The sequence below is a fragment of the Struthio camelus genome, chromosome 12 (assembly GCF_040807025.1).
Source record: "Struthio camelus isolate bStrCam1 chromosome 12, bStrCam1.hap1, whole genome shotgun sequence".
Lineage (NCBI taxonomy): Eukaryota > Metazoa > Chordata > Aves > Struthioniformes > Struthionidae > Struthio > Struthio camelus.
Genome location: NC_090953.1, coordinates 216,295 through 232,558, shown reverse-complemented (window position 1 = coordinate 232,558; position 16,264 = coordinate 216,295). Strand labels below are relative to the sequence as shown.

Here is a 16,264-nt window from a genome sequence, read left to right as displayed (position 1 = left end):
TCCTTACCTATACTGCTGTAGTAGACTAGTGCATTGTATGAGGAAACGCTCTTACAGTTTATCCTGTCTTCCCCCCTGCCCAATCTACCTCATTTGCTATTGCTAAGACCTTTAGAAATTCAGTTGTTCCATGTACCTGTGCTGTAGTTGAGCAGCAGACATAGTTAACTGTAAATCAGTTTATTGTACAAGTAGAATTTCTAAATACAGCCTAAACTTGAGCTGTAGTCAAAACTAATAGACCATACAGTCCATACTTCAACGTGCAAAGGGTTTTATAGTCTAGGTGAAGAGCCAAGACATCATAATCCTTGTATTTTTTTTTTCCACTTTCAGAAGGCATAGACTGCCTCCCCAGAAGTATTTAGAAGTATATACAGTGCTGCAGAAAGCACGTTCATATTAGTTCAGAGGCAATGCAGTAGCTTTCCACAAATCACTAGGTAGTCTCACATAAGATGCACTTGCTGCCACTCCTTTCTGAAACAGTGGTTCTTCAGGCAGAGCCAGCTGCTACGAAGAAAAACTCACATGAGCGCAAACCCTCTCAGAGCACCAGTCTTCAGTACCTGCAGCGCTGTCAGTCACAACCTGAAGAAAAGGCCTTAGTGCTCAAACCCCAAAACTGCAAGAGAAGAATACAGTATTAACTACATGTTCAGAATTCCCTCTACCAACACACATTGGTTTTTTCAGCCAACATTAACTAGCAGCTAGCTCAACTCTTGATACCAAAGCAAAGTTGAAGAGGAGAAAGTATATTAAAGCCAAAAATAAGTCATGCTGGTTTTGTTACTCCTCTGTCATAGTATTAGCACTTTGCTTCTAATAAGCAATTTTAGCTTGCACAATCAGTAAAATCACTTCAGCTCATTTCAGTAATTTCCTGTTTCAAGTACCTCAGGATACTGCTACAGGCAACCCTGAAGAAATTCCTACCTGCCCAAGGTTCCTCCAGCCTGGGTATAGTATTTGTTATAGTCCAAACGTAGCAGCAGTTGAGCCAAGTCAGAGTTTATCTGATGGTTGCGAACACTAGAGAGAATCTTGAAGAGAAGTGATGACTGGCGACTGAATCCCTACAAAGTAGAGGAAGTCAGCTCTAGGCTCTCTCAGGAAGACCTTTCATCTCTGTTCCTGCCTAAACAGTCCTTTAAAAGCCTGAAGAGAATCACTGCAAGAGAAGTGATGCTCATGACCCACTATAAGGTAAGCGGTCAGCCACAATAATTATTTGATGTTAGGTATCTGAAAGGACCGTTAGAAGTGCAAACTGATGTCCGCCTCTACAACCTTTCTTATTCCAATGGAGTAATTTCTGCATATCTCACCCCATTCCTCCCCTCTACGCAGGCAGAATTTTTACCCAGGAGCTGCAGAATAATTAAAATCACTGCAAACACTCATACATATCATCTCAGTTTTAACTCACTCCTGCTCTACAGGATGTTACCAAGATGACTGCTTAGGGAGATGATTGCACGGGGGGGGGGGGGGGGGGGAAAGAAAAGGGCCATTTAAACAAAGACTCACCTTCACCAAAATACTGAGTTGTGCAGCTCCACGCTCATCTAATGGACCCAGATTCTGACTGACCAGAGAACAAAAGCTATGACAGAGATCCAGAATTTCATTTAAGCAGTGGAAAACCTGCATTAAAAAAAAAGTTAAAAACAGTAGTTAACAAATAGAGAGATCAAACCTAAGCAAACTTTTCTAGTATCTGAGAAGTTGCAGCATTCATAATCAAGACATTGCCGACGTCATGTTTTCCAACAATTAGTAAGGAAGATGTTAAAGCATCTGTAGCATTTTTGGTAGGGTTTTCTAGGAAGACAGGACTTAAAAGATTAGGCTACATTCTGCACCCCCCCACACCCTCCCCCAGTTTTTGGGGCCGTTATTTTGAAGGGCAGTAGAAGCTTTAAAGAGATGAACATTCTGCACGTTTCACTAAAAAGGATCAACAGCTAAGCAGATCCTGTGATGTGCCTCCCTCACACAGAACAGCAAGAAAAACTCATCTGGAACACTGACTGGCATCAGCTGACCAGCTGTCAACTTAGGTGCAGAAGTTGGGAAGGCCACAGTTGCAGCTTAGGGGTGGAAAATGAAGAACAGCAAGAGCTGTGGTTCAAGGTATCAGTTGCTCTGTTTGTGAAACTTGGGATTTTGGGGAGATCAGTTGGTCAAGGTATTTTGCACTCCAGAGTGTTAACAGAGCTGCCCAAATACCTCACAGACAGGAATATCAGAATGCTCGGAAGGTTCCAGACTGTAAAGTTAGTATTTTGCCACCTTTATGCTACAGCCTCATAGACTGATTAAAATAATCGAACAGGCAAGACCCACACTATCACTGTTCCACTGATACCAACCTTCTTGCTAAATGTTTTTTTGAGGCTGCATATTTGATAAAGACAACATACTTTTGACTAAAACGATACTTCAGGGGTGCTTTTGTATCTCAACTATTCTTATCCTCAAAGTATAAACAAAGGAATTTTTACTAAGCTAATGCATTTCTGAATGAATCCCTCAGGAATACAGTTCCTAATTCTATGCTACTTAGTGCAACTTTAATAAATTGTCTGGGAGAAAGACAGAAAATTTGTCACTAACTGACAACATGGATAATCACTCACTAGAACAAACTTGATTTTAAAAATGCCAGGAATGCAGCATCCCTTTTACCAATGGTAAATTAGCTGATCTGCTCTACTACATACTCCATTTTATTCCTGGAATTGTAGCTTACGCTCTGCTGGAGATAATCACTGATCTGTTTCAGAAGAGATGGCTTATCATATCCGTTCAAAAGCTGTGTATGATCTCAGGGCAGCTGGAGAATTTGTGGAAGCGTGAAAACGGGACATACTTACAGGTTTTAGGAGGATGAAAGACTGAGCCAATAGATTGCTTAAGAAATGATCATGAGCCAAACGTATACTCTCAAAATCTCGGGTGGAATTTATCTGCTGCAGAAGCTGTGAGAACTGAGATTCCAGTACATCCACCTGATGGGTATGTAAAGAAATATTAGTATGTTCTTTCTCCAGGGACAAATATAGTTCACACCAGCTAGAATTTTCATGTTATCAATTTACTTTCCCTATTGCTACTCCTACCTTAGAAGTTGAGCATCACTTTCTCTCTGCCTCCTGAATGGGAAACTACATACAACAGCACTACATAATACAGGGAAAAGAAACAATTTTTGATGCCTAAGTACTACCTAAGTAGAAAGGCAAGCGGTCACTTCCTTTAAGAATAACTAATGAGAAAGTATATAGCTAACAGGTAAACAAAGGTATTTGATTGTAGTCACCTTTTACACTGGGAGAGGCTATCTAGAGTCTCGGGCAAAGCTGCAGTGCAAAAGCTCAGCCAGAATACTCTAGAGAACGTAGCAAGCCAGAAAACCAGGCCCCCCTCAATCAGCTGCTATGGCTATTACCAAATTGACCTGTAATTCTCACAAAATCATGCTACTAACAACTCATGTTTACATTTGAAAATTCTGGGTTTAACTTCAAATGGTCAGAGTATGGCTTCTTGCAATTCCTAAAAAATAACTTTACTAGACTCAAATCGGAACTCACTTAAAGGGGCAGGGGAGGACGACAGGATGGTATCCTAATGATGCTACTTCAGGGATGACTGGGCCTTCTCATGAACGCTTAGTAGCACTAGAGAGCCCGAAGTCCTTCATTTCCAATAGCAAAACTCAAAACTCTACTGCTTCACCAGTCCAAAAGCTTTAAGAACTGTAGCACTGACTCTGGGAACTTAGAAAGTTTTAGAGACTTGTTCCAAGTTCTCCATCCTAATTTCCTTAAGGTGTAAAGGACATGAATCCTGAGGGACAGGGCTTTAGTGCTCCTGCCATGAATTTCTGCCAGCATGATTAAGTGACACAGTTTACCTTTCTCCGTTATCCTGACCTGCAGGTAATACTGAAGATTGTCCACAAGGAAAGCCATGTGATCCCTCAGACGCCACTTGATAGCGTCAGTTCTGTTAGATTTCAGGTGCTTACGTTGCATCTGGAGAGCCCAGCAGTGTTGTAGCTCAGCTTGAACCCGCCGCACACTCAGCAGGTATTTGAACACGACATTGTACCTACAGTCAAAAAATATTTAGGATGCAAATCTTCCTTGGGTACAGGTACCACAGAACTTAATGCAAGACTAGAAAAAGAAACAGGAGGTGGCTGCCTGCCAACAGGCAGGGTAGGTCAGGTGAACCCATCTGAGTAACTGATTTCTGCTTTTAGTGGGAGTTGACCTAAAAAAATAAGTCATTTCACTATAAGGAGGGAAGAGCTGACAGCGTTTTGTCAAAGTAGCACTGTTGATAAAACAGTGAAAATCTGTCAGCATCTTACAGGCTTTACTGTCATTAGCAACGAGCACCCTCAATACGAAGAGGGGGAAAGAGTAACTTTACGGTTCAGGGAGCAAGCTAAAGTATTATAGCGCTACCTTTTCTCCTCAAAGAAAGGAAGGGGGGGGGGGAGGGAAATCAGTTGAGTGCCTGAGATCTGGGAGCATATAGGCAGATAGACAGTGGCCCTACCTAGTACTTACTTTTCCAAAACAGCAGGAGTAAAGAGAATGTGCAACGGCCATTGAACTTTGTAAGAAAGGCCCAGAGCTGCCCATCCAGATGCAGGGGCTTCACGTGGAGATAACTCCCGGGAAGGCCCTTCACGAGTCTGAGAAGTATCTGAAAAAAAATTAAGGTGCTGAATTAAGTCTTCCTCTCAGTCAAGACAACCAGGGCAAGGAATAAAAGAGGAAAGAACAGAATGAGAAGAGGCAAACCAGGCACAGGGCTGTGAAGGGAACCATGTTAGTATTTCTTCACTGTAGAAAAGGAGAAGTAATAGGCTTTAAAACAAGGCCATCATCTCCCTCTCCTCTTACCTCACTATCAAAAATGCAAGTAAATACCTTTGTGGTCCTTTCCATGATACTCAATGGTCAGGTGAAGCAGAGGGAGAAGATTGTCATCATCTAACAATACCTTATGAGCAGACTGCTGAAATGCAACATTGACATCTGACAAAGAGAGAGCACAGGTATCAGAATACTCAAGATGCTGCAGCTAATGATAATTTTGCACCCACTATTTATTTATGCTGGGCTATTCAAGACAACACTGACACGCTATTTACACTGTTCATATTCGAGACAGGAAATAAATAAGAAGAGAAACCTGTCATCTGAAAGTTTCTGAAAGATGTTTTCACCCACTCTGCGAGACATTCTCATTCCTGTGTGCTGCTCTTGCAAGATTAACGAAGATAGCTAGAGCACAGGATAGACCTCTTCGGTACTGAGCATGGTTAACCCTCTTCCTGCCATATCAGAGTAAGGACAGTTTGGTGAGTGACTGAGGAACACTCACCATGTTCAGTTACAGCTGTAGGTGGTGTTTTTAACATGTGCTGTGCAGTGTCAATGAAGGCCTGAAACAGTTCACCTCTTCCCAAAAGGTAAAAATCTTTAATAATCTGTGGAGATAAGTTTTTGTATATAAGCATGTCAAAAACTGAGCAGAAATTATATGCCTCCTAGTTTATAACATCCATTTTTATTACTGCTTGAACAACTTTGTCACTTCAAAACATAGTTGGAAAGCTCTGAATTTCATCCCGCACCCAAGAAGTCAGGGATGTCTTGCTTCAGGATGCAAACCACAAAGCCACATACACATATCCCTCTAACTTTTGTCTCTGACAAGTTCTACCATTTTGCGCTCATTCTTGAGATTTGGAAAATGAAAACCGTTTTACCTAAAAGAAGAAAATACAGACCCTAAGACAATGAAGCATTTAATGGGAAAGAGATATTAAAAAGCAAAAAAAAGCAAAAAAAAAAGCTTTAAGCTACTTTAGAGAAAAGAACGTAGCAGTTACATTACCTTCAGTTGTCCTAGTAAATCAGATTCCTCCACCATCAACTTCCAAAGGTGCTAGGGAGAACACAAAAAACAAACCAAACAAATCACTCCTCAGACTTAATTAAGCCCATTCAATCAGAAGAGTAACTGTCTTTAAAAACTCGTCATATGTACAGAAAAGAACATACAGTGCTATATACAGTACGAGAGGCACACAGTAACTGTGTGTAGGCAGCCCATGCCATTAGTTAGAACATTCTTGAACTATATCAGCAACGAAGACCCATGAGAAAAAAAAAAATCTAAATTCTTATGAAATCAACTCCACCCTAGCTTTCTTCACTTCTGTAACCTTTCCCTACCTCTTTTGTCAAGTGCCAGTGACGATTTTTTTTCCCAAATAATAAACGAGACTTTTCCAATGCAAAATATTTGTCTAGTAAGAGAGTGTCTGTCATGTAAAACCCATGATAAAAAGTTCTGAAATAGTTACAGGTGAAATAACAAATACATATTAATTCCCTTCTTTACTCCATGGAGGATAGACCACATTTTTTAATGTCCCTGTGATGTTAGAAGTTGAGGTAACATGAAGCTCTGAGCCCCACAACATGAACGCTACTTGCGGCCTTCACCTTCCTGTTTAAACGTTGACTCTAAAGAGCCCTCCTCCCTCCCCCCCCCCCCCTTCTCCTGGCTATTTACAAAACTCAAAAGCTATATGGTTATCCTCCTTTGGATCCTTACCTCAGCAACAGTGCTCCGTATCCAGTCAACCACAGATTCAAAGTCCACCAAACTAAAGAGTGGTTGTTGCTTGAGTCGATGTAGCTCTGCTGCAAAAGTGTCCTCCTGGTTTTTTAGGATGGAGCCTATGCAGCAAGGAGAAAAGCATTTAGGGAAAACAACAAGGAATACCATTTGGAGAAGTGCAGCCCACTTCCAGCAGAGTGGCGCAGACAAGCTGCCCAGGCAGCAGCATCCTAGGTCAGATGAGAAATATGAAGTTGAAAGCCTCAAGGTAGGTAAAAGATCAGTATTGCAAATACTGTGACAGTATAGACACCTGACATGATAATGCCTTGGTATTAGTATGCTGTTTGCCACTAGCGGACAACAACTAGGCATCATCAAAACAAAACAAAAACACACAAACATTTTTGTGTGTAAATGATCACCAGTAACGGCCTTTTCCTAGCATTAGCACTGCGGTGCTAGATCTTTGAACCCACAGCTTTTCTGCCCAGTTAACGAGTTGTTGGTTTGGGGGGAGGGGTTGTTTGGTTTTTCCCTTTGTCTTCCAATCTATCATACTACTTGGACTTGAGTGTTTTTTTTTTTTTTTTTTTTTTAAACTAACCTAAGCTAGAAAAGAGATTTCTCCCCCTTTTTCCAAAGGCAAGAAAACAGTCCATTGGTCCAACAGTTAATTGGCCCTTTGTTCTATGCAATATCACGGGAGTCATTTGAGTAGTTTTCACACGGAATCACAGAAAGGTTGAGGTTGGAAGGGACCTCTGGGGATCATCTAGTCCAACCCCCCTGCTCAAGCAGGGACACCTACAGCACGTTGCCCAGGATTGTATCCAGATGACTTTTGAATAAATCTCCAGGGAAGGAGACTCCACAACCTCTCCGGGCGACCTCTGCCAGTGCCCTGCCACCCTCACAGTAAAGGAGCTTTACCTCATCTTCAGACAGAGCTTCCTGTGTTCCAGTTTGCGCCCGTTGCCTCTCGCCCTATCACTAGGCACCCCTGAGAAGAGTGTGGTGGCCCCATCCTCTTGACACCCTCCCTTCAGATACTTGTACACATTGATCAGATCCCCCCTGAGCCATCTCTTCTCCAGGCTGAACAGTCCCAGCTCTCTCAGCCTTTCCTCATAGGAGAGATGCTCCAGTCCCCTAATCATCTTTGTAGCCCTAACACACTGACAAGCCCAAGACAGAGACTCTACAGCAGTCTTGCCCAATTGGTTTAGGTATATACTTCCAAAACTATCTACAACGTACACTTAACAGGCGCTCGGCACCATCAGCTGGAATTATCTTTGCTTTGCTGTCTTCAAGGCTCCACCTTGATCATTTATCTTTCACAGCCATCTTTGGGATTGCCTTGCACTGAATCTCCCCTGTTCATGGATGCATTCTAATCCTATGACACCATTATTCAACATACAGACTCAGAGCAAGAGGTGCGCCTGCGTCCATTTGCACTCTTCAGGGACAAGGATGCAAACTGAAAAGTAAACATGACCTACACGATAGCTTTACTTATGCAGAGTAAGTCACATTGTGAGTTGTTGCTGGAAACTTTGGAGGCTGTGTTTGGAAAGTATTATTATTCATCCTGTTCTTACACTCTTCTCTAGGAATTAGTCAGAAACAGATTAACGGACCACTGGTCTGAGCTGGCACAGTCATCGATAGTTCTCAAGAATGTCAGCTGGCTATCCGTGACTGTTGAGCAATTCATAATGCAGCATTTTGGAAGATACTTGTCACTCACTCATGATTGAGCAGAGGCCACAAGAAAGATGTTTCTTACCTTTTCTAGTCAGGTTAACATTTTGATTCTCAAACATCTGCACAGATTCTCCCACAAAGAGGATCTTCTCAGCAACCCGCACAGGAATGTATGATGGCAGCATTTCTACTCGCAAAGAAAACTGTTTTAGAGATGGAGCTAGCATGTTCTCCTCCTCAATCAAGCGCTGTCAGAGACCCCGTGGAAAAGACAGACAACACAAGATTAAAAAAAAAGTTAAGAAAACCAGACAGAAAAGGTATAACAAGGAAAAAAACAATCAAAATGCAACATTAAAAGTAAGTGGAGAGCTAGCAAGCCTGATTTGCATCATTTAAGTAAGCAAATTCATGTATAGTTCTGGCATGCTAGCAAACCTCCCTAAAGAAGGTGTTGCTTTCGTCAGGAAGCAGGTGGAGAAAGAGAAGCTAAGCCTTTGTGGAATAGTGGCAAATTCACTCTCCCAAAGGAAAAATATCATACCAGCAAAAGAAGTTTCTTGTTTTAGGTACATCACATCAGTTTTTGCTGCCATAACAATGTTAATTAGGAGTACCAAAAATAATCCTCCCCCACCCCCACCCTACGTGTTTTAGCACTGCTAGAATACTCGTGGAACAGGCTAGATGTAAACATCTCTACTAGTGAGCAACCTGAAGGCTTGCTGACGTGAATCAGGATACCACTTTACCTTGGTTAATTCCTGTGAAAGGCTTTCCAAAAATACATCAAGAAAAAAGTTATTACTTACTGTATTAATAAAGAAAAGAACTCCAAGTAGAGAGGCAAGATTTTCTTTCAGAGAGGCAACAGTCAAAATTCCAGCCTGTTTTATTGTTATTGAAGAATTAGGTTCACTGGTCCATTATCCAAAAACACTACGTTACCAAATTTTTGAGACTTATCTGCAGAATTCTTCATTTTAATACTAGAGTTCAGTATGAGTTTGTAAATTGACGTTAGCAACTTGGTAATTCTTTTCTTAAGATATCCCTGGCACTTCTAGATGAAGAAACGCCCAAGTATTGTCTTTTTCAATTTATTCTACCAACTCTTCTGACCTATCCAGCTGAGGATTTTTTATTTTGCTATCTGACGTCAGTATTGCCAGCACTGTTGGTCAATAGAATTGAAGAACAGATTTAGTTAGGCTTTCTCAGCGTCCTCATCTTCTTAATGCCTACATTTTCCACCAGGGATCTAGAAGACTTACCAGTTTTCACAGACTGCCTACATCCAATATATCGAAATAACTTTTTTTTTTTTTTTTTCCCCCTTAAATGCCTTTAGAAGATTTTCCGTGTTTTTGCCCACATGCAACCTATCCTTAGCACAGCTTGTTTATACAGGGCACTTAGTGCACAACATGGGGTCTCTCAGGTGTGAATCTCCTGTGCATTCACAGCTGGAGTTACGTACAGCACGCTAACACCATGGATGTGCATGAAGTGTTTTCTCACAGTCAGCTAGAGTGTGAACTTAACAGTGTTGCAGTTGCTCCTCACTAGTCCCTGAGGTGAATACTCTTCAGATGCGCAAAACGTGGAAGGGTACTCCACTGAGAAAGCTGCTTTGCAGAAAGGCACTCTCATGGCATACCATCTACATGAGAAATTAATGCATTTAGCCAGTATACTGGCATGTTGCTCCCTTGCTTAACTTCACACTCTGTTCTTGGCAGTCTCTTCACTCTCCCATAACACGTTTTTCCCCAATGAGAACATCAGCAGTATTATGCTGTTAGTAATATTTGATTCTAATCTGCATCAAGGGTTGTGCAAGAGCAGTAACCAGCCCAACTACCGTTGGAAGAAGCACAAATCAAGTCAGCACCCAAACTCCCCACACCCTTCTCCCTGCAACCGCTGATGCTACCACAAACGTCCATGTTGAGCAGGTTGCAGTAGTGACCGTTAGGAGTTGGAAGACGGTCAAAAGTAGGGTGAGTAGAACACTTCAAATCCTGAAGCTGCTCAATTGGTACATCAGTAGGCCTTTCTGCCCCAAAGTTATCCAGCTGTGCCCAACTTTATGGCTTTGTTCTTTATGCCTAGCTGCAACCTATTGCAATATTCCATTGCTGTGCCATCCTACCAGGGCTCAGTAATGTCCAGTCTAGCATAGCTTTCACTGAAGCAGAAGACAAGAGTATTTCTTTAGTTCTCTAAGGACCAGAGGATGCCAAGCTATGACTTGCGGTCTTACCAGGTCCTGCAGCTCTCGTAGCTGTTTTCCTGTTAGTCCCCCAATTCCTAGGTCATCATCATCTTCTTCAGGCTGGCCAGGGACATTCCCAGAAGATGGGCCCTGTCTGATAAAGAACTCTTCATGTTGGTCTAGTAGCAATCCATGCAGCATCCAGGCAGAGAGCTGCTTATACATGACTCCATGACACACAGCCAGAATCCTGAGGTCAAGAGAAACAGACAACGGAGCACCTGCACGTAGTAACCTCAACATACATCATTCTGGAAAGTTCAGTATGTCAGTGAGCCAACGCGGTGAGTCCTAAACGTGGAATTTGCTTACAGAGAAAAAGCACACAAATCACTTACAAGACCAAACTAACATAGCCTATGAATATGTGGCTTCTCTAGGGAGATTTGCTGGCATACCAGAAGTATAGGTTTGCAGTAGCTTCCCAGGCCTGCTGTTTCTACTTGATTACCATTTCAGCATGACCATAAATTATCCAGTGGTCTGACTTCCTCCCCCCAGGACATACAAACCTAGTAACATTCACCCAAACAAGTTTATCTTTCTGAGGGATCAAGAAACACTAGTAGGCCTGACATATCCAGAACTGTTAGGTGGACCTCAAGAAGAAGAGAAACCGTAGAGTCTGAACTTTCCTTAGCCCTAAGAGATGCCTCACAAGTCTAGTAAGACCTTTGCAGTCCAAAGTATGGAGAAAGCGTGAATTGCTGCTGTAAACCTCTATAGATAAACAATGGGTACAGTTTGCCCTGCGTGACACTCCTACTCTGAGACATTACCTGCTTTCTAAGTAAGATAAAACACTCCAGCGCTAACTCTAGCTGCTACATAAGAATGAAATAATGTTATTGCTGCATCTACATACTTTTCAAGAGCACTGCGAACAGGAGGCAACCCCCCACAGCTGTGCTTGTGGACAGTCTCCAATATCTGACATCCATGAATCTGCAGAAAGAAAAAGTGGGCAGATTAGGTCTGTCATTTGGACACCAGTGCAGATTTTTTCCAGACACTGAAACACTACACTTTCAGCTAATAAGAACTGCCCTTGCAAGCTGTACATGGCCCTCAGAAAGGGAGATGAAACATACTCTCTGTAGCGAGCAAAAAGGCTTATGTGCAGTTCTACACCTAAGCGTCTCTCAAAAATCTCGCTTAGCAAATAGGAAGCATCTCTGGATTCTGAAAACATTAGCTTCTGCCTTTTTCTTTCAAGGGAGGTTGGGAGAAAGCAGACTCAAAAAAGAATACATTCCAACCACATTCCATGGTAATTAATGAAAATGTATGGCAATTAATTATAAAATACAAATCATCAAAGATCATAGTAATAATGAAAAAGAACAGGAAGTCTAATTCAGCGTAAATAGATTTGTGACATAAAGTTATTCAATACTCGTAGTAGTACCAGGAACAGGACACACATTACTGAAGCCAGATTCTTTCCTAACATTCAGTTCTGAGGGGAGGGCAGAGAATACTTAATCAACTTAAGAGGAATCTTGTTAAGAGAAACTAATTGCGGTTTCACTGTTACCTTCTGAGTCTTGATCTGTTCCACCACAACCATCACAGAGGGGAAGAGTAACTGGAACTGCAGAATACGGAGCAAAACGTTGAATTAGGTTGCTACGCAAGGGGAAGATAAAAACTATGCTTGGGTGAGTATAGACAGCAGCTGAGTATAATAGTTTAATCAAACCATCATCTCATCTCACTTTCCCCTCAGACAGGAACTATTCTCGTTCAGTGACTTGGAGATCTCTGGAAAGAACGTCCTCCCTCCACTGGACCAAGAGGCATGAAGTTACCATATTCCAGTAGCAGTTCAGGCTAAACAGAAGTAGTGAGGAATGTGCCAGAGTAAAAGGCAGAGGACCCAAGCTTTCTGTCAAAGTGCAAGTAATCCTCTAAGCGTGATAAAGGGACTACAGTTTCAGAGTGGTTCAAAACAAGTAAGACAGATTAACCCTTCCTTATCCCATCCATTTTCTCAAGAGACTCAAAGAGCAATTTATGGATCAGAGAATAAAAACAACCAAAGAACGCTATCTGTTAACCACCATTGACATACCTGATCCAATGAATAATTAACATGCGAGATGGAAAGATGAGGGTCAGCCAGAAACTGTAACAACAACAAAACTCTTAATAAAAGTTAACATAATGATACAGGTAAGTAAAAAAGCAGGTTTGGCTCTGTGCCGTCTACCGTTAGTTGTCACAGCTTTTCTCAGATTTTTGGGTCATCTCTCATTCTAGCCTGTAACTTACAATGAAACTATTGGTCAGTGACAGTACCCAAGATGCAACAGCTGCTAATCCACCAGGGGTTTAATTCAAAATCTTCAGAGATTTTGAAAACGTAAGTCACAATCGTCTAACAACAGTCTAATAGATAACACTGGGTTCTGAGGCAAACGGGTCACCCACTGGACTGACTAGAGGGGACTTATTACTTAGAATGAAAGGTCATTCACAATGACCCCTCACAGGAATAATTTGGAAGTTGTGCCTGAAGTGGAAAGAAAAATATCCTGTCACTTCTTTAGGTACCACCACTTCTTAATTGCAGAAGTTACAATTGCAGAAGAGAGCCTCTTCTTCCAAGTCTCTCTTTACCTCTTGCTCAAGGTCAAGCAGTGCCTGTCGATAGGGCTGCAGCACTGAATCAAGACCTGTGCAGAAGGCTCGCAAATAAATCCCATGTAATCCACTCTGGTTTTGCTGAGATGGATGATGGTCCTGAAACCAAACAATAAAATCTACATCAGCTCCTGAGTGTAGGTCTAAAGAGTAATGAAGCCTCTGAACAGAGCACTACACCAGCAGTCAAAGGTCCAAACATCCTGAAACGCACCTTAACCCACTGGAAAGCACCCAGAAAGAACAACTGTTGGGTCACAAGGAGAGCTGCTTGAGCAAAGTGGTATTCAGCCCTTCTGTAGACACACGCAAGGGCTAAGAGTAGCTATCCAAGTACAAGTAGCCACGGGTGTTTCTTTGTGATTATGCATGCCTCTCGGATCTCAGCGCCCTTTGCAGACCATGACAAAGGCTCACAGCACTCGAGGGCTGAGCTTCCCGTACAGCTCACGAACCCTGGCTACTTTGCAGCAACCACAAATTATTTGGTCCGTCTTTCAATATTCGCAGCCCTGGACCCTCCCTCGCCAGAATCAGGCGGCTTTTTCCGGGCACCGGCGCCCCCGGCAGCCGGGCCGGGCCGGGCCCCACCTGCTGCTGCACGTGGCCCGTGTACTGCTCCACGAACTCGGCGAAGCGCAGGTAGTCGGTGCCGAGGCGGCAGAGCCGGTTCAGGACGCTGGTCTCGCTGGGGTGCAGGAACGGCAGCTCCTGGGACACCTGCGGGAGAGGAGCTGTGAGGCTGGGCTGGGCCGGGCCGGGGGAGGGAGGGCGGGGGGAGGGCGGCGAGGGCCGGGCCGGGCCGGGCCGGGCCGGGCGGCCGAACCTGCAGGCCGCCGCGCTTGCTCCAGGTGAAGGCGGCCCCCGGGTACCCGCTCAGCGCCAGCAGCAGCTCGTGGATCATCCTGCCGCGCCGCCGCCAAGGCCGCCGGGAGCCGCGCGGGGGCCGCCGGGACGGAAGGGGAGGGCGCGCCTGCGCGGCAGCCCCGCCTCCTGCCGGGCGGTGCGTGGGCGGACGCGCCCGTGACAGGGCGGGAGGGCGCGTCGCCGAGGGAGGTGGCGGGAGCGGCCGGGCCGGGGGGGAGGGGCCGGGCTGGGCTGTGAGGGGGGCCGAGCCGGGCCGGGCTGGGCTGTGAGGGGGGACCGGGCCGAGCCGAGCCGAGCCGGGCCGGGCCGGGCCGGGCCGGGCCGGGCCGGGCTGTGAGGGGGGGCCGGGCCGGGCCGGGCTGGGCTGGGCTGTGAGGGGGGGCCGGGCTGAGCCGAGCCGAGCCGGGCTGGGCTGGGCTGGGCCGGGCTGGGCTGTGAGGGGGGGCCGAGCCGGGCCGGGCTGGGCTGGGCTGTGAGGGGGGACCGGGCTGAGCCGAGTCGAGCCGAGCCGAGCTGAGCCGGGCTGGGCTGGGCTGGGCCGGGCTGGGCTGTGAGGGGGGGCCGAGCCGGGCCGGGCCGGTCCTCGCCGCTGCGGGCCGCCGTGGCAGTCGGCCGAATATGGCGGTGCTCGCGATGGCAAGGGCTGACCCGCAAGCTCTCCTCCAAGATAATACAAAATCCTCAGTCCTCCAATGAGGACTTTTTTTTTTAATTTTTGGCCAATGTTTCCTTTATCGATATAAGCTTTACCTTCATAGTTACCTGTTTCCCCTTTATTTGTTATATATTGCTTTCCTTCGCTTTGTCTCTTAAACCAGATAATCTTTTGACAGAAACTGCCCTCTTTCAAAATTGTGGAGTTGCCTAATAAACTCTTCTTTAACGAACTTTTTTCATTTTCTTATTTTTGGCAGTGTCTTCTTGCGCAGTTTTTCTCATTACTTCCTCATTTAGGGAAAATTAGCGTTAAGTATAATTTATATTGCTTGGAACTGGTGTCTGTTAACTCTCCCTTTTAAAAAATGTAATTGGTTCATGATCATCGCTTTACTTGTCATTATAAGGTCTGAAATACGGGTAGCAAAACTTCTTGTGGGAATAATACATTCCTTGAGCATAACCCCATCCTTTAAAGAGTAGGATTTTCTCATTTCATCTGGCATGTGCGCATATACATTCCTATACCTATCTTTAGGCATAACTTAGGAGCCCCCAACAGTATCAGTTTCTCACGTATCAGTATAAGAAAATAACTCTGTTATGGTGACAAACCCCCGTTGTCTGACTAAAGATGAAGGTGGCTAGGCATTTGGTTTTTATCGTGGGCATAAGTAACGCAGTATACAACCGGGCTGGTAAAACTTCGTGGTGCTCCTGCCCTTAGGAAGCTGCATCTGCGGTGCAGCGTTGTCAGCCTCAGCCTTGCTTGATAAGCGGCAGTCTTTCCCCGGCTTTGGTTCAGTCCCGTGCTGCTGCCCAAAACTTCTGCACTAGCAGGTGGGATTTGATCAATGCTTAATTTACGTACAGTTTTCAAAAGATTGTAAAGCTAAGTATGCTGTGGATAGTTTATAGATAGTTTAATTCATACAGAGCATGGCGACTCACTACATTTCCCCCAAAATGGTTTGTCTGTAAATACTAAATACATCATCTAGTGGTGATTATACAGTACTATTAACGCAATGCTTGTATTTTATTTATGGAAATAGGTATTACACATGTAATCTGTTACAGAATCTTGAATCTAAACATAGCAATCTTCTACAGGCAGAAACTAAGCTTACAGTAGCATTCTTCCACAAAAAGTGATAATCATAAGAGTCTTCTATGGGACAAGGGAGGAGTATAAAATTTATCAGAGCAGAATGAACTTTCCTTTAGCAAAGGTTTAAAAAAGCCGCTAATATTTCTGCAGTGAAGCCAGTGAATTGTTGGAAGTGAATCATACTAGAGATGAGATTATAATTAACCATTAAGGCAATTTAAATAGAGATACAGTGACTTTCTTTATCACTGGAGTCCTTTGGGATGCCAAAAATTATGGGTTTGATGCACAGTGTTTGGAAAGGAACTGTGGCTAGTGTTGCAGAACAGGTC

At 44.1% G+C, this 16,264-nt stretch overlaps 2 protein-coding genes across 6 annotated transcripts in view; one reads left to right on the top strand and one right to left on the bottom strand.

Moving 5' to 3' along the window:
- TP53BP1 (tumor protein p53 binding protein 1) overlaps positions 1–6,015 on the top strand; it is a 47,993-nt gene extending 41,978 nt beyond the window's left edge. For 3 of the 5 annotated variants that reach the window (XR_011143817.1, XR_011143816.1, XR_011143815.1), the window contains 5 exons: positions 1,150–1,209; positions 2,006–2,139; positions 2,792–3,024; positions 3,951–4,100; positions 5,200–6,015. The gene's annotated coding sequence lies outside the window, so the exon portion shown is untranslated. Of the gene's footprint in view, positions 1–896; positions 1,028–1,149; positions 1,210–2,005; positions 2,140–2,791; positions 3,025–3,950; positions 4,101–5,199 lie in introns of those variants that run through there. The other 2 variants (XR_011143818.1, XR_011143819.1) reach the window with 2 other exon arrangements.
- Positions 165–14,286, bottom strand: TUBGCP4 (tubulin gamma complex component 4). The gene is made up of 18 exons (XM_068959024.1): positions 14,124–14,286; positions 13,889–14,017; positions 13,274–13,396; positions 12,726–12,779; positions 12,189–12,245; positions 11,517–11,596; positions 10,640–10,841; positions 8,456–8,621; positions 6,655–6,779; positions 5,929–5,979; positions 5,413–5,518; positions 4,956–5,063; positions 4,590–4,728; positions 3,945–4,122; positions 2,883–3,017; positions 1,534–1,650; positions 940–1,079; positions 165–625 (listed from the first exon to the last, which is right to left on the bottom strand). Exons 1-18 carry the CDS (start codon positions 14,199–14,201, stop codon positions 613–615), a joined length of 2,001 nt encoding a protein of 666 aa, XP_068815125.1. The 5' UTR covers positions 14,202–14,286; the 3' UTR covers positions 165–612.
- Positions 14,287–16,264: the final 1,978 nt, after the last annotated feature.

Bases quoted from the DNA above. Each gene is read 5' to 3' on its own strand.
- TUBGCP4 (XM_068959024.1), bottom strand. From the start codon at position 14,201: ATGATCCACGAGCTGCTGCTGGCGCTGAGCGGGTACCCGGGGGCCGCC. The intron at 12,780-13,273 runs GTAAAGAGAGAC...TTGTTGTTACAG, and splicing joins TGCTTGACCTTGAGCAAGAG to TTTCTGGCTGACCCTCATCT. The intron at 5,519-5,928 runs GTAATGTAACTG...TTATCTCCACAG, and splicing joins ATTTACTAGGACAACTGAAG to ATTATTAAAGATTTTTACCT.